We start from the raw sequence: 24,257 nt of genomic DNA, 5'->3' as shown, positions 1-24,257 counted from the left end.
CAGGAGGGGACAGCTGGGGCCAGTAAGGATTTCTGTGTGTTGCGGTCCTTTCCCAGGCCACCAGAGTTGCTTAAATGGTATTTGTGTAATTGATACAAGATGCTGATTGTGTGTTAAACCGTTTTAGCTGTTGGGGAAAATATTCCTTGAAAGAATCAACCTTTCTCTGGTGGAAGTCTGTGTCCTTTTCAGCGGTCTGGGACCTTGTCCCTTCTCCCGCGTTGGTTCTTTTGTCGCTGCCCCTTGCAAAGAAAAGAAATGACGCTTTTGCCCTGGCATTTGAAGCAAATATTTTTCTGGTAAAATATGTACCAGAAGCAAAATTTATGCCCTCTTAAATATAAATTTACTACCAGGGGACTGACACTTCTTCTAATGGAAACTGTTTCTTGTTGACGGACGTCTACACCCACTGTTAAAGCTCGGGTTAATCCTGTTAGTCACTGTTTGCTTGCATAGAATGGAGTGAAGTGAAATAGTTAACTTCACTGACAACTCACCAGTGGGTTTCTGGTTTACTTTCTGCCAGAATTTGTTATAGACAAGTGATTCTCATTTAAAGAGTTGATGCCACAGATCCTAAGAAAGTTCTCCAGAGATTTGCATCCTTTCAAATCCCACCTCTCCAGTTATTGCAGTTTGTGTGAATATTCTGGTAGAGATGCTAACTTTATCCCAAAGATTTGGGAGAAACAGTGGTGTTTTCAGCTTTCAGTTCTAAAGTGAAGGTTGTATATGTGTGAGAAGAGGAAGCAGGGAGATAGATGTGTTTGTTTTGAGAAGGCACAGTTTAGGAAAGACAGAGGTTTAAGTGATTGGGTTCTTGGGGGAACTAAAGAATGGTACATTTGCTGAAGTGGGAAGTGATAGTAGAGATTTACCACATTCTTTCACGTGGCTGGTTTGTGGCTCTCTCAAAAGGTGCAGAGCACTGGACTAGGCACCCTAAGATTAGAAAATAGTAGGAAAAAAGCCCTGCTTCTTGGACTTCCAATTTAATATAATATAAACCAGGAAGAAAATCAGCCAAAAAGATTATAACAAGGACAGAAAAAATGGAAAGTCTAAATAAAAAAATGTGTATTTCATTTGGTCGTTACGACAAGTTTTCTCAGGTAGGTATTATGTCTGTTTTACAGATGGGAAGACAGTGTATATAACTAGAATGTACCAGAGGTGGGATTTGAACCCAGTTCTGCCTGACTGCCTGGGCTCTAAAAGGTTAATGACGCTCATCTAGTTCATTTCAAGTAGAGCTCAGACTAGATCATCTCTAAAGGCCCTTTCAGATTATAACTTTCTATAAGTCTGTGAGTATTACTTGAGAATACAAGGAAGAGGTGGGCTGTGGATCAGATGTGCTGTGCTAAAGAAGCATAAACCCTTCAAGCAGCTTTCTGTGTCTTGGGAAAGATGAGTCCAGTATATGTGAAAAGGTAGACCAACGCCTGGTGGTTTCTTAGTGTGTGCTCGAGCTCAGTGGGATGGGTTTTGTTTTAATAGATGTTTTGAGGAACACGCTCAATGTAGTCGGAGACCATGAGAATACTTTTGAGAGACAGTGGGCTCCCTAAATTGTGTTGTCAGCAAGGGGAAGGATATGCCTAACAGCTGGGAGGAGGCAGGGTTTGTCTTGCCTGGCGGAGTACTGGTGCTTTGTTTACACACTAGTGACTGGGCTGTGGAGATGGCCCAGGAAGACAGTGGGCAGGGTGGCTCTCAGAAGTAAGGGGTCCAAGAGGATGACCGCAATGTTTTAAGTTAAAATGAAACTTGTCTCACATTTTAGCTGTCAAGTTGGTTGCCCAGAAGATTTTGATATTCCCAGATTATTGATCTTTTGGCTTTGGTATCCAGTTTAGATTGTTTTTGCTAAAGCGGTTTTGACCCACAAGGACATGGGCATGTATGCATGCGTTTCCTATGCTTGTTTTCTTTTCATGTAAAATCTTTATTTTCTGGATGAAAGGAAACATTGTTGGCCACCCAATAGGCAAAATGTGGCTTGATAATGGTTTTTGATGAATGGATTTGCTGTGAAAGATATCTTGGATGCGCGGTACTATAATTGTTAAATGAGACATCAAAGAGTTTGAGCATTGATTCTGTTGGGAAATGTTTGGCCCATGGGATTTTGACAGTCATCTCGCTGTTTACAGTGTTTATAGGGTAGTCCAGACATTGATTAAGATGATCCTGAAGGGCTTTTAAGTGACAAAAACTTGTTTTCGTTTTATCTTTAAAGTCATCTCAAGTTATGGTCCCAATGCATTCCATTTACAACTCCATTTTATGTTTACTGTTCCGTAGTCAACTCATGCAGCATTGTATTCTTTGCATACTAGTGTGTTCATCTGATATGGAAGCTTTCCTTGAATTTCCTAAAGAGAGCAAAAGTGACATAAGAATGAAAGACTGGAGTAGTGAGCAGATTCCTAGCCTTTTCTTCTCTTTTAAATTGTTTCTATATATTTATTTGCAAAGGGGTAAGAACTTCTTGTATGTGTTTCATCCTCCGAATTTCTTAGTCTTCTTAAACTGGAGGTGAAAATATTCATGTTTCTTTCAGTTCTGCTACTACTGTGTTGCTGTTTTTGTCCTGAGTTATATATTAAACAGCTGCTTTCTCACTTGGTTAAGGAATCATGTACAGATCACCGTCACTAGGGTTACAAAAAACAAGTACACTCTTGGTAGTATGCCCTCAACAGCGGTGCTCAGATTTTTTAAGCGTTACTTAAAGACAAATCAGCCATTTGAAATAATGGTGGAATTTTCATCAGGACCTGAAATTTTAGCTAAGATAAAATGCAAGTCTGAAAACAAAGGCTTGATTCAAGCCAGCTGGCTATCACCAGATCTCTGCAGGAGGAGCTTCCCTGTGGCCTGCCTCTAGCCTGGCCACCAAGTTTGGCCTCCTCCATGGCTCAGCTGTCAGCACTGGGCAGATGTGCCATCTCTGCAGGAGAACCTGCTTCTGAGGCCAGAGCAAGGTGGCCTGTTAGCTGCCAGGCAGCCTGGGAGCAAGACCTCAGCCAGTTCTCCGGTGAATAATCTGCACCCAGCTGGGGTTCTGCTCTTCAGCTGTCAGTTAATAGGATGGTTATCTGGACTTCCAGAACACACCCCTGGTTCTGAAAATGGGCCTAGAAACAGAAATAACCTTCCTCTGTGGAGGAGAGGGACACAGGCAGGCAGAGTAGCAACATCTCCATGTTTCAAGGACAACCTGGGATCTGTGCTAAGCTGAAGTCCCTGCTCAAGGGTGCCACTACCACAAAGAGGGCTGTGATGTCTGGAAGCTCTTCCTGCCCTTTTTTGGCAATTACCAGTAGCGATCAACGGTTCCGAAGCTTTTGCTGTCATGTGAAGGAGCATAATTATTCTTTTGAAGGAATTTTTTTTTCTTGCAGTCCTCATGTTAGTGAACATTCCATTCAAATTCCTAATGTTTTCTTTTTACCTTTTCCAGTGTGGCAGAACAAAGATCAGCAACTACCGATTACATCCAGCCTTTGTAGTAGTTAATGCAAGTTCATTCTTTCATTGTGCTTGGGTTTAACGATGAGTGCAAAACCCTCCATGTAAAACTTGCCGAATTCTTAAGTTTGATTGTTGTCTTTTGGGGTTCAGAATTACCATTACGAAGGTGTATGAGTAGTTTTAGAATTCCGCTGTTTTAAAATTTTAAGTTTTTTAAAAAGATCATCTTTGAACAAAATAGAATAATATGGCAAGAGTTGTACTTGGATAATTGGGTTGACAGCTGAATTGGTTATTTCAGTGTGTTTTGCCATTTTAAGTCTGCTTAAAAAATCTGAAAGAAATAAAATGACAAAGCACTTTTTTTTTTTAAAGATTTTATTTTTTCCGTTTTCTCCCCAAAGCCCCCCAGTACATAGTTGTGTATTCTTCGCTGTGGGTTCTTCTAGTTGTGGCATGTGGGACGCTGCCTCAGCGTGGTCTGATGAGCAGTGCCATGTCCGCGCCCAGGATTCGAACTAACGAAACACTGGGCCGCCTGCAGCGGAGCGCGCGAACTTAACCACTCGGCCACGGGGCCAGCCCCCGGCAAAGCACTTTTTAAGATTGAGTAAAATTCGGTATTTTAGAGTCGACAAAGTCTTGATAATTTGCAGATTGAGAAAGTGTAAGAGGTGATAGATGTGGAACATTGCCTGCCAGCACTCCTGATTGTCTTACAGAAACTAACACAGGAGACGGGCCCTCCTAGCAGGTACACCACTACATTTTTGAAGGTTTGGGGTAAAACGTGCTATGGTGGAAGGAACCCGGGACTGAATGTCAGGACCCAGGATTCCACTTGGCTTTGCCACCACCCACCTGATCTTTTGACCATTCTGATCCTCAGTTTCCTTGTCTGTAAAATGGGGAAGGGGTGGGCAAATAGACTTTCTGAACTCTCATTTGGTTTAACATTCATCTTCTCAGGCGTTTCCTTGGGAGGGAGGGGCAGTTGGGGAGCTTCTCTGTGGACCTCCTTTTTGGGAAATAAATCTTAGTTTATTGTACATCTTAAAAAGTTTAGTGAATATATTAGGAACTACTTAAGCAGAATTCTTTGGGGAACCTCTGATGTCCCCCCACCCTGTTTTTTGTTTGCTTTTTTTTTTTGTGCAGGGAACATTGGCCCTGAGCTAACATCTGTTGCCACTCTTCCTCTTTTTTTCTCTCTCCCCAAAGCCCCACTATGTGGTTGTATATCCTAGTTGTAAGTCCTTCTAGTTCTTCCATGTGAGCTGCCACCACAGCATGGCAACTGACAGATGCGTGGTGTGGTTCCACGACCGGAAACGGACCCGGGCTGCCGAAGTGGTGAGAGTGCCAAACATTAACCACTAAAGCCATCAGGGCTGACTCTGACGTTTCCCTTAACAGAAAGCACGTGCACTGTGCACAGGGCTGTGGGGTTCCTGTGTTGGGTGCTGTGTCTCCAGCACCCAGAGCAGTGCCTGGCTCAGAGTAGAGCTCACCAAGTATCTGTTGACTGAATAAATAAACAGGTATTTCTGGAGTTTTTATAATGTGCCATGTGTGGAATACAGTGGAGGGAAAGGCCCATTCCCTGCCCTTAAGGAGTTTCTAATCTGTTTGTGAAGACAAGCTGTAAATGCACGCGTATTTAAATTGTTTTACAAGACATATGTTATAAGACCATATATGATTAATTGCCAAATGAATGATAGAGACAACAATGTCTTAAGAGTTTAGACTGAGGGGGAGGGATGGAGGGGGGCAGGGAAAACATCACAAATGAATTTCAGGCTCGTTCTTGGAAGAATTGAAGTATTGCTGGCAGATATAGCAAAATCATAAGGGAAGCCCGGTTTTAAAGGAAGAACAAAGACTTTGTGATGAATTTAGACATCCTAGTGAAAGAACGGCTTCAGAACACCTCAGTTTCATGCACGGAGTGTGGACGTCAGTTGTAACTTCTAGTTTGAGAAGCTTCTGTTGCCGCTATGACCTAATGCTCCTGGTGGGATCCTGACCACAAGCGAATTTTCTGTCTCAGTCCAAGAAACAAACAAACAAAACAACTTGTTTGGTCACCTGAACTTATTAAGATTCCAAGGGACGTGTGTTATTTAAGATTTCTTTATGTCTGTTTTCAGCTAAATAATTCATTCTGGCAAGCATTTGGTTTACAACAGAGAGGGAGCATGTTCTGGTGGGAGGGAGAATAAAAGAGCCTTTGATTCCATTTGCTTCTGAGTTCCAGCAGGAGGGCCAGCGCTGCCTTGGGCGAGCGTCTTATTTTGGACTCTGGAAGCCATCTTAGCCCAGCTGTGTGAGTGCCAGCTAGTGTTGGAGGAAAGAGAATAACACCATTGGATCACGTTAAACCCCTTCTGACTGTTGATGGAGGGGTTTCTCTCATTTCACATTCCTTGCATTAACATGGTAGCTAATTTCTACCAACTTAGAGCTCCATCTGAATTTGCCTTTTGAACTTGGATAGAAGTCACAACATTTCTGTGACTCCTTTTATCAGTTTGTGGACTAAGTACAGGAAACTTATCAAGTCACAGATCTCTTTATTTTCCCCTCTTTGACTACCAGCGCAAATAAAATTAGTATTCTTTTCTTCTTTAGATTACTCCTGGGGAAAAGTGGCTCATTGTACGTGCATTTCCACATCCATTAAATAAGTAGCCTCTTCAGTTGCCAACTCAATGGCTGGGGAAGCCAGAATGAACTGTAGACGGCAGTTCAGGCCTGTGCAATTACTGGGAAAAGTCGTTTTAAGAATTGGAAGTTTCTGACCTTTCCAGGCTTGTATGCACGAACACCTTAAGTAATACAAGAATGTCTTAACTGGAAAAAGGAATCGTTTATATTTTAAGCAATTTTTTTATTCATAGGAGCAAAATTCTCCCTAACCAAAGAGAAAAATTCTCATTGCTGAATACATATGAAGTGGAACCTAGCAGCTTTTGACCCTCCCACAGCCTCCTTTGTGAAAAATAGTTAAGACTGTGCACTGAAATGCACGCTGGGTTGTTATCTCTGTTACATTAGCTCTTGAAGCATTCTGATTACAACTTGTGGCTGCCAAGCCCCCTCCTGCAGTATTATCTGGAATGAAAATTTTCCATGTGGTTGTTTTTAGCAGAGCTACTATATGCAAACCGCGAATGAAGATGTAAGTTGCAAAGAAAGAACGGGAAATGTAAGTTATCTTAATTTTTTTTCTACCATTTAATCGCTCTTTCCTTTGTGTGCATTTCAGAAATTTTTATCATATTTCTAAACTGCGTTTTCTTTTATTTTTATATACTGGAAAGAATGCCAAATTTACCACAAGTTTTTCTTATGGTGGTGTTTTTTTTTTTTCTCCCAGCTTTTTACTTTGAATTCATACTTGGCCTAGGCAATTCCCTATGTGTTCAAAAAAACAATGTCCTAAAAGGAAAAAAACAAATGGCTACATTGTTCCATGAATTAAAAACAATATACCAAGAGTCCAAACATTTCTTTTCAATGTAAAAATCTTAGTTCATTTTTTTAAAAGGAAGAAAAATACTAAACTTTGCTTTAACTATCCTGTTCATTGTTTTTCTTTTCCCTTTTTTATTTATTTTCCTTTGTTTTGACTCATGTAGTTTAAATTTTTTTTGAATTTTATATGTTCTTTAAAAATATCACATCTGGAAAAAGAAAACATGGAAATTGCATTTTACATTTCAAGAGAAAAGTGAGAGGAGGACATCCTCTGGTCTGAAGAGGGAAAAAAATGTCAGTTAACACGAAGGCTTTGTAAGTTACTTTCATGTCGCTGGGTTAAATTAAATGTTTGTCCTTATCGCCTAAATATATTTAGCTGTTATACATGAAATAAGCAGGTAAATATAGTTTTAGTTAAGAGGCTTGCTTTTGTGAAATGAAAATGCAGGACTATCTAGCGTCAGGAGAGGGTTGAAAACTCAATCTATTTTTGTCGTTTTTTTAATTGTATTTAATGCATCAGTTAACCAGTTGCTGTACTATTTTATTTGCTAACTTTTTTAAGTGGGAGAAAGGTAAAAACTGTCTTTGTCGCATGGATCCCTGCTTCATGCTCTTTCCTCTTTGTTTCCACTTCTTCTATAATATAAGCTTAGCCCCAATATCACAAAATATTTGTGTCAAAACCTTTACACACACTTTCTTTCACCTTTCCTCTAAAAAGGGGGGATTATTCATGTCCCTGTAATGCTGTAATCAAGACTAGGAACACTAATGGTCCACCCGGCATGTAGATTGTTTTCCTCTCCTGAAATGCAGTTTTTAGTTACTGCTGTCTTGGGAAATGTGGTTAGGCCACTTTCTGAGTAGCAGAACTCCTCCCTGAGATGACTACCTGATCAAAGAATTAAGTACCTGGTGTGCTTTCTCAACTGCAGCCCATCACACGTTCCCATCAGTGCCTTGGCCAGAGTCATAGCAGCCAAGATGAAAGCTTCTGGTTGGAGGGATGACCCTTGATTAGCGGGAGAGAAGTGCTTTAATCTTTGCCTCTTGGAAGAGAAACCCTTGGTAAAATGCTACCTGCAGTGTTTTGAATTCCAGTGGTGTTACGGAGAGCTTCTTGGGGAGTGATCACCTCATTCAGTTGTGGAGGTGTTGTTTGAACCCCCTTCCCTCTGGCAAAGTTATAATTGACCCCAAAGTTGTGTAGGAGTATTGCATTTTACAAGTTCTCCCTGACATTTTCAGGCATAAATGTTTGAAGTGTTGAGAAAACGGAAAAGGAAATACTGAACTAGTCAGAAAGCAAAATATTTGGGAAGATCGATTGTTCTTAGTGATGCTGTTAGATAAAACCAGAGCCTTCTGAGTAATCTTCACTGGGTATAAAGGCCATTTATCTCCAAAGAAAAAGGCACGAAATTAAACTGGTGCTATTGAACGGTGTTCTTCTTTTATTTCTCTTCATTTAAGCAGATAGTCAAAACGGGAAAAGCAGACCTAATGTGTTTTTATATTTAATATATTTTTAGATGATTTTCATAGTGACCCACAGTATACACAGTAGAAGATGTATACGCATGATCTGTTTACAAAGAGACTTATGGCTTCATTTATCATTCTTTGATGTTTGTAATAGGATACTAATTTCCAGAGGACAAAGGTGCCATTTGTTCTCTGTGTCTAAAATGAACATTGTGGTACCTTATACAATCTCCTGAACAGCATGACCAAATAATTGTAGAATTTCAAACCTAAAGTTATAAATCATCTCATTCAGTGTTTCTCAGCCTTTTCTAACCCATTTCTCTCGCATGTGTTGTTTGAATGTCCTTTGGTTTTTAATCCAGTTTTACTTTCTGTGGTTTGCATTACCAAAACAATGGGTCTATTGAATATCTTTTCTAGTTACATATAGCTCCTTCTGCCCTAGCCGAGTCCAACTCCATTTTATAGGGAATGAAAATTCGCCTCTGGGAGACTAATTGATCTGTCTGCAATTGATTTGTCATACAAGTTAACCAGCTGTTCTAGCAGGACCAGACCTCTCACCTCTCAGGTCACATCTTTCAGTCACTGAGGGAATGCCCGCTGTGAACACGGCACTGCAAAGAATTCAGAAGAGGAGGACCAAGAGGGCGCTGTCTCCACCATTCTGCAGTTTATATGCTACTAGGGACGTGGGATGCACTCAGTACTGCAAATTACATTATGATCACTGATGCATGAGACAAGGCTCCAGAAGAATTCAGCAGAGGGTGGTGAATTCAGGGACTCTGTGAAGGTTTAAAGAAGGTGGTAAGAGAGATGTCAGCAGGACCTTAAAAGATGGATTCACTTTTCAAAGATGGGGCTGGAGTGAGACTCTTTCTGTTCCTTTTTCAGCCAGACTCTTGAGTGGGTTTTGTACATTTGGTTACCCCCTCATCTTCATCTGCCACTCATTTCGTAATGGGATACAGCCTGGGTCCTTTTCCACTACGCTTATCTAAACGCCTCTCACCAAGGTCCCCAATGATCTCCTGGTTGCCAAATCTAGGAGAACTAGATTTGAACTTTTTAGTTCTTATTTTTCATGGAACTCCTGACTACATTGACAGAGATGACCAATCCCTCTTCTCAAAATACATTCTTTCCTCTGCCTTCCTGATACCAGGCTCTGGTTTCCCTAAGCATTAGAGTTCTGAAGGGTTTGAGTGCTAGCCCTGCCTGGACGGTCTCTTCTCCCATCTCATGCTGTTTGTGGTTCTTCATCCGTTGTGAGTTCATGAACTCCTTTGAAAATCTGATAGAAGCTCTGGGCTCTCATATTCCACAGAATTGTTACAAACTTACACACTAATGTTATTATAACCTTGCGTGCTTTCTAATCTTTAAAGCCCATCTATGAATCTGAAATATTAGGTGCTGATGATTCAAAGACTATCTCAGCCAGTTTCTCACTCCACATCTATGGATCTAACTGCTTAGATCCCTAACTGCTTAGATACTCGACAGCAACCCAGAGTCAGCATACCCACAGCAGGTCTTCCCATCCTCTCCCTAAAGCTGATCCTCTTATCATTCCTTCCCTCAGTCTGTCATACCACCGTCTGGTGTCCGTTGTCCAGTAGCTTAAGCCGGAATGTTTTCTTTGTTGTCCCTTCCTCATTCTCCACACCCACTGACCAAATCCTGACAATTTTACCTCCCGAATGTCTCTTGACTTATTGGCCTCTGTGTTGACTAAGCTACCCTTGCCTTTCTTCTGGATTGCTGCAATAGCCAGTTGGTCTCCCTGCTTCCACTCTTGGCCCGCTCCAAACTGTCTTCATCAAGGCAGCCAGAATGGCCTTTCTGAAACACAAATCTGGTCATACCATTCCCCAGTTTGGAGCTGTTCTGCAGCGTTCCTTTGCTCTCGGCAGTGCCCAAATCTCCTCTTGTTTTGCAGTGCTCCTTGTGAGGTGTCACCTGCGTATGCCTCCAGGAGCACTTGTTGCTGCCTTTTCATTCATGCTGTCTTCTTAGGCTGTACTCACCTTGCATGTCCCCAACTGGCCTGGTGAGCACTCTCTGCCCTTTGCCCATGCTCTTCTCTCCTCCAGGGATTCTTGGCCTTCTCTTCTCTGCCTCCACCGCCAGGCTGACTTCTTATTCTCTGCCCTCCTGGAGCTTCCCCTGAACTCCCACCACCACGATCACTTACACACACAGACACAGTGGTCCCAGAGCATCTGTTTTGTCCTCCTGTGATGCTCTGCCCTTCTGGTAGCACAGTGCCTATGACACCTCATTGTACTTGCTGGTTTCAATTGCTTATTTCCCCTTTAGGTGGCAGGGCACACGATGATTTTTGTGAACTTCAGGTACTTTTGTCTTCATGGGCCCCCCTTCCTCTACCAAAAACTAATAAAAATCACATTTTGCAACTCTGTCAGTATAAAGATGAATGTATTCCAAGCTGGCATTTTTTATTCTGATTCTAAAAGAAATTAATATTAAAACACTTTTCATGGGCTCCTAAAAGTCTCATGGACGCTAGCGCTGTACCTCCTGTGCCTGATGGATGTGTTGGCTCTGGTAAATGGACGTGAATATTTTAGAGATGAAGTTGACAGAGTCCTTCTGCTGCTTGATTGTGACCAGGAGAGGTGAGGAGCCAACTCAGTTGTTTCGTTACGTGGCACTTTTGTAAATGGCTTGGATAAGCTTACTACAGCAATATTAAGATTTTATATTTTAGTCCCTGGTAATGGAAACATTTATGGAAAAATAGGGTGATATACTTAAAAGAGATGTGTTTAATATATAGATTTAAGAGAAAATCCTGAGATTTTTGTGATGTCAGAAATATGTTCTGTGAGCTGTTTTGCTAATATGAACATGTCTTCATGATGTTTCTGTGTAGGGCAGTGGTTTTTTAGTGGGAGTGGGGAGGGGGTTTTGCCCCCACAGGGGACAATTGGCAGTGTCTGGGGACATTTTTGGTTGTCATAACTGGGGATGCCACTGGCTGCTAGTGGGTAGAGGTAGGGCATTGCACAGGACAGCCCCCACAACAAAGAATGATCTAGCCCAAAATATCAATAGTGCTGAAGTTGAGAAAACCCTCATAATTCTTGGTTCCTACATCTGTATTATTTATCTAGTTTATTTCCCTATGTTTCCATTAAAAGCCATTATTCAGGTGCAGGATTGTATTGAAGCATTGGAATCAGACATTAACTTTTATGAGTTCGATAAGATTGAGAAAAACAGTCATTGAGAGGCCTGAGCTTTTGAACGTCAGAGGTTGGTGCTGTGTAACCCTTTCACAAGGCTTTACACAATAGACAAAAACCCTCTCAAATGTCTGTTGTCATTTAAATCATTACCCAAATACTCATTTTGCCCTCACTAATCCTAGCTAGAGTAAAACCAATTGTTGTCCGGGTGTGTGTGTCGGTGGGGGGGGGGGGGGGGAGATGCTGAGTCATATATTCATGCTTTTTATTACTTCTTGGCTTGGATATCACCATTCATCGTTCACAAGCCGCCCAGCTTGTTTACTTTTTATAAATTACATGTAATCAGTCCCCTTGCAGGTCTGGCTACTGTAATTGGCAGTAGCCACCAAAGCAGGACTGACGAGTCTGCATTTATGCTGATGTCTCCCATTCAGTTCGTCTTCCACTCTCCATGCTGTCTTGCCTCTTCCATCTGTATTTTAAAAGGAAGGTGAAGCGAGGACTGCCACCCTGCTCTCTCTTAGGTGCTCTGACGTTGCTTATTTATAGCTTGGTATATCCCTGTGTCCTTTAGTTTGGGGCAGTGGTCCTCAAACTTCAGTGTGCATAACAGTGACCTGGGTAACTTTTCAAATGAGGATTCTTGAGCCCTACCCACCTTCTGAGATTTTTAGCAAGTCTTGATAGAGATCCGGAAAACTAGGTTTTCTAACTTAAACCCTTGTTGGATTCTGATGTAGGTGATCCTTAAATTATACTTGGAGAGATCCTGAGTTGGGCATGGAGGAAAAAAGGGAGAAGAAACAAATCTACTAGAAGTAAATAGGTATAAAGAGTGGGATAGGAAGGTGAGAACCAAAACTCGGAAAGTAACTTTAGCCTCTCTTCTGTGGGATACGGGAAATACACTGAGATGCTTAAAAAAATAGGTGCGTAGTGTTTTCTAGCGGTGACTTAGATCAAACTGTCCCCTGCAGAGGACATATTTAGAGGATGACAAAAGTGAAAGGGAATTTTTAGAAAGGTTAGAATATGAGAAAGTGCCTAACCATCGCCAAGAAGCTCAAAAGACGTTGTTAAATCAAGGAAGGTATTGTGTTGGTATCAGTTCAAAAAACAATGTGCATTCCTGAATCAAGAGTTTAGGAATGGCTTAAAGATGAAGAGCAGAGATGAAGGAGGATTAGCTGTTCACCAGAAGTTCTGGTTATTCTGGTTATTGGATCTGAAAGCGTATTATTAAAATACAGACCAAATTTCCTGCAATAGCTCTAATTTCAAATATTCTTTCTCATTGTCTTTTATAATGCATGTCTGGTTTGCCTTATTTTTGGTTAGTTGAGATGTGGGTGATTTGTAAAAGAGTACCAAAGTAGTTCTGCTTGACTAAAGAAGTTTTCTTGTTTTCAGATCTCTCTCTCTGTATGTTTGTTGTGTATACTCTAACCTGTCTCTTATAACCTAAACTTTGATTTAAAAGTTCATTTTATTTTTTAAAGATATGCTTTTTTTTGGAGGGGTGAGGAAGATTGGCCCTAAGCTAACATCTGTTGCCAATCTTCCTCCTCTTTTTTCCTCCCCAATGCCTCAGTACGTAATTGTATATCATAGTTGTTAAGTCCTTCTAGTTCTTTTCTGTGGGATGCCACCACAGCATGGCTTGATGAGCAGTGTGTAGGTCCACGCCCAGGATCTGAACTGGCGAACATGGGGCTGCTGACAGGGAGCATGCGAACTTAACCACTACACCAGGCTGGCCCCCCCAAAAGTTCATTTTAGAGAAAGAGAGATAGACAGATAGACAAGACAGACTCTTTTAGAAAACTAGTCAAGAAGTGGACCAGGTGGGAATGATTATTTAATATCTTAGAGGAGTAAATGATTTTATTTCCAACTACCTACTGAACTTACTCTATTTCTAGAAAGGTATAATTTTTTTTGACGTATTATTTCCTTAGGGGAACTTTATGATTCCATTCAGTTACCTTGCAAAGAGATCTTGACAGCCCCCCCGCCCCACCCCCGAAGGAATTTTGGAAGTTACTTATAAAATGATGGCCATATATAGCCCTTGTAAAATCGTTCTTTACCGTGCCCTAACCATCTGTGTCAAAGTGTTCATTTTTTCATAAACACGTGCTGGGAACCCAGATTGTACTTGAGAACTTCTCACCACTATCGTGTCTCTGGCTGGCTTGCTAACCTTTCCACCCTCCCTTCCTTTTTATCATCCTTCATGCTCTCTCCCTTCTCCTCCATTTATTTACTCAGGAATACTTCAGCCTCTTAGATACTCTGCCCAGCTGCCTGCAGGATCTTATAGAATCTTCATATCTGCTTTGTAAGTCTTGAGTATCATTATTGTTATTATATGCAAAGTCGACCACACCCTCTCACTGCACGCAGAGTCCAGGTAAGTTTGGTTAGTAGGTCACTTTGCTCCTGAAGTGAATAGAAGGCTTGCTCCTCCGAGGCGGTGGAGACCCAGAACTGCCTTTCACTCTGACAACAAAGAAAACACTCCTGTCACTTCTGCCTTGCACCAAGAGTTGGAGGCTGGGCTCACCACTTGCTCTCTTTGTTTCAGGTGACCTTATTTCTTGGCTTTCTGGTATTTTTTAAACTATACTCTTGGTAGATCTTTTTTCTTATGAGCCTCTTGATATTTCTAATTATTTTTTCAAGTTTTTTTCCTCTAATTTATTCTAACTCGTATGTTGTTTAACATAGTGATAGATGTTTCCAATGAATATTTATATTTGTTGAAAATACGTATAAATGCTTTTAGGGAGAACCATAACATTTAATAGTCATCCAGGGGCAGCATAAAAAATATATAGCTTATGAATTTTCAGTGGGAGTATTTTAACTTAGACTTTTCTGGTTTTGGTTTAAAATATAGGAAAAAAGTTATAAATATTAGATAAGCAGATTTATTGCCTTTTGTATATGTTGCTAAAGGGAAATGTTTCTTTAATAATTACATAAGATTTATCATTAAACTTAATGTACATATTTAGCCTTATAATATTTTCATATTTACTTATATTTCAATAGAAAATGTTCATAGATTGACTTAAAATTCATAATATGTTGGTACTTTGATTATTTCTGTTTTAAGGTATGATTTTGATACTTAAACATATTTAAGTGTTAAGTATTAAGTATTATACATGTTTAGTATCTCTCTACTTAACTCAGTGACTTTTTTTAAAATTTTTTTTTTTTTGAGGAAGATTAGCCCTGGGCTAACTACTGCCGGTCCTCCTCTTTTTGCTGAGGAAGACTGGCTCTGAGCTAACATCCACGCCCATCTTCCTCAACTTTATATGTGGGACGCCTATCACAGCATGACGTGCCAAGCGGTGCCATGCCCGCACCCAGGATCCAAACTGGCGAACCCCGGGCCACTGAAGCAGAACATGTGAACTTAACTGCTGTGCCCCTGGGCTGGCCCTCAGTGATTTTTTTAAACAACTAAAAGATGCTCTTATGGTAGATTGTATGCATACTACATTTTTTGGCAAATGTGGCTTTTGTTCTTGAGTTGGAGAAATAGTTTTATGTTGAGAAACTCATGTTCTTACTAACTAAAGGGAAATTGGAACATGGATATTGAAATATTTTTAATCTTTCAAATAAGGTTCTTGCCTTGAAATCATTCGTTTGTTTTCAAATAGAATCTGTTGCGTTTCTAAACCATATGTTTCCAAAGCAGAATAAATTTTCATAACTTTGAGATTTTTATTGAAACACCTAAGGAGAAGAAAATGACTCAAGGAAGATAATGGCCAGTTTTTCTTAAAGAAATGAAAGGAGAAAAACTTTTATTACTCTTCCTGTTCTTAATGAGAAAAATGAGGTCCTAGGGAATTGAGACGTGGGAAATACCCTGAGTCCAGGGCCAGTTGGTTTCAGCAGGCAGAGGAGGACATGAACTCGAATTTCCTGACACCCAGCCCAGTGCCATTCCCAGTCTGCCGTATCCAGCTTCATCTTCAGTAGGTTGCTGTAATTTCTGAAATTCAAACCCTTCCACATATATATATATATTTTTAGGGAGATTAGCCCTGAGTTAACATCTGCTGCCAATCCTCCTCTTTTTGCTGAGGAAGACTGGCCCTGAGCTAACATCCATGCCCATCTTCCTCTACTTTATATATGGGACGCCTACCACAGGATGGCTTGCCAAGCAGTGCCAAATCTGCACCTGGGATCCCAACCGGTGAACCCTGGGCCGCCAAGAAGCGGAACATGGGAACTTAACCACTGCACCACCGGGCCGGCCCTCCTTTCACATTTTAAGAGAATTTTAGCTGCTCCTCAGAGCATGGCAATATTGTAACTTGACCCCAATCTCCCTTTTTTTTAATTTTTATTTTTAATGGTGGCAAAAACAACATATAACGTAAAGTTGACCATCTTCCCCACTTTTAGGCTCACAGTTGAGTGACGTTAGGTATATTTACATCATTGTGCCACCCCATCTCTTTTGCTTCTCCGTCTCATCCCTGTAGCATTGGAAGCATCTGAAAGGGCTTTTGACCAACACCCTCTGGGAAGGCGTGCGCCTCACCTGTGCTTGCTCCTTCGCTGTAGTAGGAAGTTAATTATGTGGATCACCTGATCCACGCAGAAGATCCTGCTTAGTGTGCATTTGAAAATCCCACACCCCTTTCTGCCCCTGAGGAAAAATTCTTTCCTGCTCCTAGATTCAGTGCTCAGTTTAATCTTGAGCATGTGCGAATGAGTCACCCTGGGTAACTATGTAATCCCATTTATACCTTCTTTCCACCCTCCCTTTCAGTGTTTTAACTTCAGATACTGGATGAGCCTGATTTCTTGCATGAGGTCTGGTGGTTTGGGGATTAATTTAGGGACTGGGAAAGATACTGAGGTTTTTTTTGGAACCAGCACTTTCTGTTCCACTGAAAATGAAGCTGCATAGCCTGAGTTTTAAAATTCAGACTATGTGTGGAATGTCTGTGTGGATGAAGAAACAAGTTAATGCTTTTTTGGGAGGCAGGAAGAGTGAGCAATGAAAATTCTGAGATAGTCTGATTTTGAGGGGGAAATTTCGAGATTTTTAGAATATGTACAAACCAAAGGTGAGTAACTAGTTGCTTTGTGATTTCTTTGTGTATACAAAAGAAATACTTGATATTCAGCTAAAGAGATATTGTTGAATCGGTGTATTAACTGATAAAATAACTGGGTTCTGCTTTTGATTCCAGTTGTCATTGTCTACACAATGTGTAACTACTACTTCCATTTCTTCATGTCTAGAATGAAAAATAGTTCACTGGGAAATTATTTTATTTTTTTAGTGAGGAAGATTGACCCTGAGCTGACATCTGTGCCAATCTTCCTCTGTTTTTGTATGTGGGATGCCACCACAGCATGGCTTGATGAGCAGTGTATAGGTCTGTGCCCAGGACCTCCCGGGCCACCAAAGTGGAGCGTGTGAACTTAACCGCTACACCACTGGGCCAACCCCTGGGAAATTACTTTTAAAAGAATACTTGTAAAGTACCTTGGAATCTTTAAGGTACTTTGAATATGGTACTTAGAGAGTGCAAATCATTAGTGCTTGTATTTTTATACCAATAGAAGAATATGGGAGTGGGGGTAACTTGAATGTCAAAATGTTCATTTTTAAAGACAACATACACTTGAGCAAAGCCATTCTCCTGAAATGCTTAATTTAAATTGGCAGTTGTTAGGCCAACAGTCAGTACACTTAGCAAGTGTTTGGCAGGGCCGTTTGAACCTGCACAGGTTCAGTTCCCACAAAGAAAGGGAGGTTGGGGTTATATGATGGGAGCACCTCGGTAGCCTCGTTAACATATTTTGAATAACTGTATTTGAATACTTGCCAGCTAAGCTAGGCCTTCTGGAGGCCTGCCAGATGAGCAATGGGAATTTCTGAGAGGAGTGTAGAGATTTGAGCCTGTAAAATGTTTACTTTTTCTTCTTGGAGGGGAAACGTTTTAGGAGATGCTTTTTAGGATATTTTCCTTACCCTCCCAACAGAACAACCTCCCCTCCCCACCTCTTTTTTTTTATTTATTTATTTATTTATTTTTTTTTTTAAAGATTTTATTTTTCTCCTTTTTCTCCCCAAAGCCCCCCGGTACACAGTTGTATATTTCATTGTGGGTCCTTCTAGTTGTGGCATGTGGGACGCTGCCTCAGCGTGGTCTGATGAGCAGTGCCATGTCCGCGCCCAGGATTCGAACCAATGAAACACTGGGCCGCCTGCAGCGGAGTGCGCGAACTTAACCACTCGGCCACGGGGCCAGCCCCCCCACCTCTTTTTTTTTGAATTCTGCAGAAACTTCAGATCTTCTCTTTCTACCACCTTTTTGTATTTTTTAGACTATGTGCCATAGGACTTGTCTCAAAAATAGCTTTTGGTAATCTCTTCGGGATGAGTTTGAGTTCCTACTCAGCCTGTTTTTTGTCTTTGCAGAATTAATTCTGAAGCTCTTTCTGTGAGCCTAGCTGGAGGACCTCTTAGACAAGCTTGTCGGGTGAACACAAATGGGTGGAACAGGACAGACAGGATAAACTAGCATGCCTGTAGAGTCAACTCCTACCTAGTGGATGCTCAGATCATAAAGATGCCGGCCTGGCTCAACCCTCAAGTGTACAAATGGTCTTTACAAGGTTCTAGTTTTGTGGCCTGTATCTGTGTCTGTCAGAAATACTTTCTTTCACTTTGCATGGATGCCTGTCTGGCTGAAACCACAACTCTGGGCTCTAAAACTAGTCAAGGGAGTACAGTCAGTTGAAACTAGGAGTTCTCACATATTTTGATTAGCAGGTTTTAAGGATGAGAAGATCTGGCAGCACATATGCTTAGCTCTCTAGTTCTCATTTTGAGGGAGCAGGTCAGGGGAGTGTCAAAATCACCAGGGAGCTTTTTCAAGAACCAGTCACCTTGATGTTTTTTTTCCTGTTTATCTATTGTGGTGAAGGGTGGGTAGAGATGACAATGTAATGAGGTGGCATTTAAATCTAGAATCTGTTGAGGCTGTGGGTACTTACCATGGTGTGGTAGTTTCCAGAGTTTAGGCCACTTTGCAGCCATGCCTCATGCTTACTCTTTGGAATGGACAGATATAGCCTGATGACACCAACTTTCACTCCCATCAAAGATTTTGAAATAAAATGTAAAATGTGCATTTAATAGAACTGCTGAAAAAGGGTTTTTTCCCTGATTGGAGAGTTGTGTTTTTTTCCTTTATCTCTTCAAAGCTTCTTAAGACTGACTTTTTGAAAACACAAAGATGGATTATCAAAAACAGGAAAGAACAGAGCTAGCGCAGTGGCACCGTGGTTGAGTTCGCACGTTCCACCTTGGTGGCCTTGGGTCTGCCTGTTTGGATCCTGGGTGCGTACCTATGCACCGCTTGTCAGGCCATGCTGTGTCAGGCGTCCCACATATAAAGTAGAGGAAAATGGGCACAGATGTTAGCTCAGGGCAGTCTTCCTCAGCAAAAAGAGGAGGATTGGTGGCAGATGTTAGCTCAGAGCTAATCTTCCTCAAAAACAAAAAAAGGAAAGAAGAAATTTGATCATAGCTTTTTTTTTTTTTAATTTTTTTTTTAAAGATTTTTATTATTTCCTTTTTCTCCCCAAAGCCCCCCGGTACATAGTTGTGTATTCTTCGTTGTGGGTCCTTCTAGTTGTGGCATGTGGGACGCTGCCTCAGCGTGGTCTGATGAGCAGTGCCATGTCCGCGCCCAGGATTCGAACCAACGAAGCACTGGGCCGCCTGCAGCGGAGCGCGCGAACTTAACCGCTCGGCCACGGGGCCAGCCCCCTGATCATAGCTATTTTTAAAAAACCCTTTAAAAAAATGAGAACCTAGGGAAGAGCTCTGGTACATTAAATCAAAGCCTAAATTTGTAACAGGTATTGTAATGAGCGTATATATTTATATTTCATATGCCAATCACTTATATATATAAATATATACACTGTTTATGCTTTTGAATTTCTAGCCTGAAGTTATTAAATTTCACCTAGCTTTTGTTGAACTTCATCGATTTACTTGTATTTTGTCAGTGTTGTGTGTGATTCTTATACTTACACAATCACCATCTACTCTTGACTAATTATATAAATACAACTGATTCTTCATAGTTTTTTTCTTTCCAGTTGATTTGTAACAGGCTGTTAAAAGAAAAACTTTATAGGTGATTGTAATCATGTCACTCATGAAGTAATGTAGGGTTAATGAATGCCTTTGATTATCATTTCAGTGTTCTCCTTTTTTATTGTAAAATGTTAGACATTACATTTGTGGAGCTCTTCTGCTGTGTCGGTGTGTTGTACTATAGGAATACCTGCAGAATGTAACCAGTTCCACTATTTTGGACATCTTCAACATCTCTGAGGGTGGTAGATATAAAATCTGTTTCTCAAACAAGTACATGCATGAAACTAAAGCAATTTATTCAGGTCATACAACAGCACTAGTGAAACTTGAGTTCTGGCACGAGGCCCACATTTAAGCTGATAGCCTGTGTGTGTGTGGGAAGAAGAGACTAGTTCCTGATAATCTTGTTAGAATGCGTTAATATTTTCAGGTCCAAATATGAGTTATTCAGGAGTTAAATTTAAAAAACTAAATGAAATGTAAATGTTGACTTTTGTGTCCCTTTTAATTAATTTTAGTGACTCACTAATTGGTTTTTGTGGGGATCCATATAATAACTTTTTATTGCTTTTTGTGTTCTCCGTATTTTAGTTATGAAGTGCCAGGAGAGGAAAGCGAGTTAAGAGGCTGCTTCAGGTGCAGTGAGGTTTAGCTCATTTAACCATTGTTCCAGCTTGTCCTACTGTCAGCTGGCTCCCTAGCTCCCTGGCATGTTTACATATTATATAATCCAGACTGGCTTGTCCTGTTTGGTAGGTTTGTTATAAACTGCACAGCTAAGTAAATGTGTGATAACATTTTAAATGGCATTAGAAGTTAAACAGTCCTTGAGGAGTGACATAGCAGAGGCCCCCAGCTGTCAGGTGCCCCTGGGGCGTCCTCCTTTGGGGCCATTTCCGTTTTCTCTGAGTAACAGGAGTTAAACTTGAAACTATAGTAACGCTTGGCCAGAGGACCACTCCTTTGTCCAGATGACATGCAGCATGCCATGTCTGATACTGAAAATGTCTGATGCTGAAAGTAGATGTTTACTATGTCTGTTAGTGAGTTTTGTACATAGGCAGAAACCAACAAACCAGACCGGTGGAACCATTTTCATCTGTCTGTGCCCAATATGAAAACAGTGAAGGAGGAAGGTAACGAGACAAGTCCTGTTCCCCTCCCACCTCGGTGCATAACAAGAGAACATTTCCATGCGCTTTGTGACAAGCATTTCTGATGGCTGCACTCTACTGGGTTATGCTGACATATAGTGCTTAACTCATCCCCAGTTGTAGGGTTTTCTAAAGCATCCTTTGTCCTTATCTGTTTAACTTTATGAAAGGTGTGCATTGTCTCCTTTGTGAGTTCTCTAAACCGTATGCAGGGCTGTGTGTCCTGTTCAGTGTTGAGTATGTCCTTCTCTTATTCACTTAATCGTCAGGCCCCCAGCTGGAAATTGGGATCTAATGGTGGATGTGGAAGTCTTTCCTGGAATGCCGCTCCGCTCCATCAGGGCCCATCTGAGATTTGCGCGGGTTCCCAGTGCCAAAGGGTATTTATTAAACCTCAAGTGACGGTGATGACTTTCGCCTGCCGTGTTACCCTGTGCCGTCTCCTCCTACCTGTCCCAATCTCAGGGCTTCTCTTTGAACAAAGAGACTGGGGAGCTCTAACTTAGAAGATCTCAGTTTAACAGCAACCTACTTTTTCTCCATGAGTCACTCTTAGTTTAAAATATCTTAAAAGAGGTTCTCATTTCTGTAGGTCAGGCAGGTTACAGCCTGCTTGATTTTTTTAGTATCTCTAGTTAATAATGATTTTAGAAAGTGGAAGAGGAAATGGTTCTTTATGAATGTTGCATAAAACTATATGACCTTGTATAAATTATCTAACTTCATACGAATCCTGGCTCATAGACAGAAGCTTCCTTTGTGTAAGTAGATTTACCACTCTGTGTCCTCGTCTGAAATAATGAAGGAGAAGATAATCCCATATATATCATATAAATTTTTAAAAAAATCAACTCAGAGTTGGGAAAATTTTCAAACAGTTCACATTCTTCTGATCTTGATTTTTTTCACTATTTTTGCTGTTTTAAATTTGCTTTTATTGTTTGCCATCAAAAATACTTTTTTCTATTCTGACTTTTTATTTTTGAACTGATGGTTAAAAAACTATATCCATGAAATTACCATCTTTTTAGTGGTTAACATTGGATTTTGTAATCAGAAGATTGTGAGATCTTTAGAGGCCAAAATGGAAAATAAAATTAGGTTTAGAACAAGGAATTCTAGTTGGACATTGCAAAAAAAAAAAAAAAAAAAGTGAGCAGCTAACTGGCAACACAAACTCTTTTTCCTGTAAGTTTTCTTTTTTTCTCCAAACCTCTTCCATCATGCTAAAAAAAGTTTTCTTGTGAGTTGATTTTTCTCAGAATCCTGCTGCTTACTGTTAGTAAGAATTTTTTTCATGTGCCAAGGTTTTGTTTTTCATGTGATTTCTGCAACAATTTGAGTCTTGCTGAAAATATATTTTTGTGAAGTGCAGTGGTAAAAGTTATAAAAAGCCAGAAGGAAACTTTAATATGAACTTCTATACAACTTACTTATAGTGACTATAGGAAATTAAATGCATTTTCCAAGATGAATGAAGTTCAATTACTGTAGGAGGACTATCAATTCTAATTAAAATGAAGTACGAGTACTTATTTCCAGTGTCAAAAACTACGTTTTTCTGTTCCTACCTGGTCTTTTCGCCCAAGGATGCGTATTTTTAAGATTTCTCTATCAGGCTAATACGAAGTGATGCTACTGACTGCCAGCTTAATGGAATGGCATCACAGTTTCTTTGGGAATAATTAAGCAGGGGGATGAAAATTCAAGTTTTTTGGAGCGAGCTATTGGACTTCTTGGACAATGTGATACCTTAGAGCATGTAAGAAAGTAACTGAATGCTTTTTAGGGGATAGGCAATGTTTGCATCTCTCAGTCTGATAGGGAAAAATAAATTACATTTTAGATACTAGTATTAAAACAGCATGGCGATGTATTTGTCCTGTCATTCCTGTTAAGAAATGATTTCAGAAATGCTCAATAACATCTTGTTCGGCAGCTCACTCTGACTCCCAGACTTACTGGAAGGATCTCACTGTATTTGTTTGCTCTGTAAATCTTACAGTGTGGCCTTTGACCAAAAGTAATAAAAGGTTACCTGACTTGGTATACCAGTCAGGATTCTCAGTTGTAAGCAACAGAAACCTCTAGCTAATTTCATCAGAAAAGAAGTTTGTTAAGGAGATTAGGTAACTCCCAGTCTCTCTGGGAAAGCCAAGAACCTAGCTCGGAAGCTAGTCAACCAGGAGCAGTGCCACTGAACTGGCCCAGGGAACATATCACTGCCACCTCACAGGCCATGACCATGGGCCCTGCATCTTGCTCTGCCAACACCGGTGACACTAGACACCGAGCGCTGCCACTGCTGCCTCTGGAAGCTACGTTTGCTGCTGCAGCCCTGGACCCAGGTTTCTGGATAGTTCTCGTTTCTTGAGATTCAAAATCTGGGATGAATTTTTTTGGTGGAACCAGTGTATCTGATCATGTGCCTGCACCCTGTTGCAAGAGCAGCTAGGAAAACAAGTATCTAGAATTTTCTGCTTTTGTAGTATTAGGGTTAATGATTTTCCAGACCAAGTAAGGGGAGTTCAGATGCTGAACAACCTGAAAGAATCAGGTCAGTCTACTATACTTGGCATATTGGAGGTAGAGGTGGAAGGATTAAAAATAAGGACAACAGCTACCCTCCTACAGTACTTAAAATAAAATGTCTGCTAATAATAGGTTTGAGGAAAAAATGTCATAACAAAACCCATAATTTCTCAGTCTTTTCATAAGAGCAGCCTCGACAGACAGGAGAGCAAGCACTCTGTTTATTGATAGCTGCTGTGTGCTGGGCGGTGGGTTTTTTGGTTTTTGTTTTTCATTTCACCTCTGATCCACACAACCACCTTGAAAAGTAGACATTATTGCCCCCATTTTTACAGGTAAAGAAACTGATGCTCAGAGCATCTTTCCCAGATTACACAGCTGGTGTATGGCACTGGTAAGATTGAAACCCGTTTGTGTCTGTTTTAAAACCTCTGTTCTTTCTCTTACACCCGGTTTTCCTCCTAACAGAAATTTTGTGAAAGAGCACAGATGAGCTTCCTAATTTAAATCAGAAAATTTGGTGGGTGCTTCTGCATCGTTTCACTTAATAACCCATTGTTTCCCAGTTAGCATGAGTTGGGAGACCCTCCTAGGCTCAGCAGAATGACTAGCGCTACAGATTCAGGAACCATAGCAACCTAAGAGTCGCTGGGTGCTTTGGGTATCCATGTGGTCATCCAGGATGAGTTTGTGGAATAAGAGAAGAGATGATGGGGTCTTACA

General features: G+C 40.8%; 1 protein-coding gene across 16 annotated transcripts in view; it reads left to right on the top strand.

Annotated features, from left to right (window-relative positions):
* Positions 1-24,257, top strand: part of GAB1 (GRB2 associated binding protein 1) — a 117,492-nt gene that overhangs the window by 824 nt on the left and 92,411 nt on the right. For 2 of the 16 annotated variants that reach the window (XM_070608927.1, XM_070608919.1), the window contains exon 1: positions 14,115-14,268. The exons of 7 other annotated variants lie outside the window; for them this stretch is intronic. Coding sequence is in view for 4 of the 9 variants with exons in the window: in XM_070608909.1 (XP_070465010.1) it covers positions 6,647-6,694 (48 nt within the window). In the remaining 5 variants the exon portion in view is untranslated. Of the gene's footprint in view, positions 1-1,301; positions 1,437-4,945; positions 6,695-14,097; positions 14,269-24,257 lie in introns of those variants that run through there. 7 more of the 16 variants (XM_070608935.1, XM_070608909.1, XM_070608916.1 and 4 more) reach the window with 7 other exon arrangements.

Source organism: Equus przewalskii, chromosome 2 (assembly GCF_037783145.1).
Source record: "Equus przewalskii isolate Varuska chromosome 2, EquPr2, whole genome shotgun sequence".
Classification (NCBI taxonomy): domain Eukaryota; kingdom Metazoa; phylum Chordata; class Mammalia; order Perissodactyla; family Equidae; genus Equus; species Equus przewalskii.
This window is presented reverse-complemented; position numbering and strand designations above follow the sequence as displayed.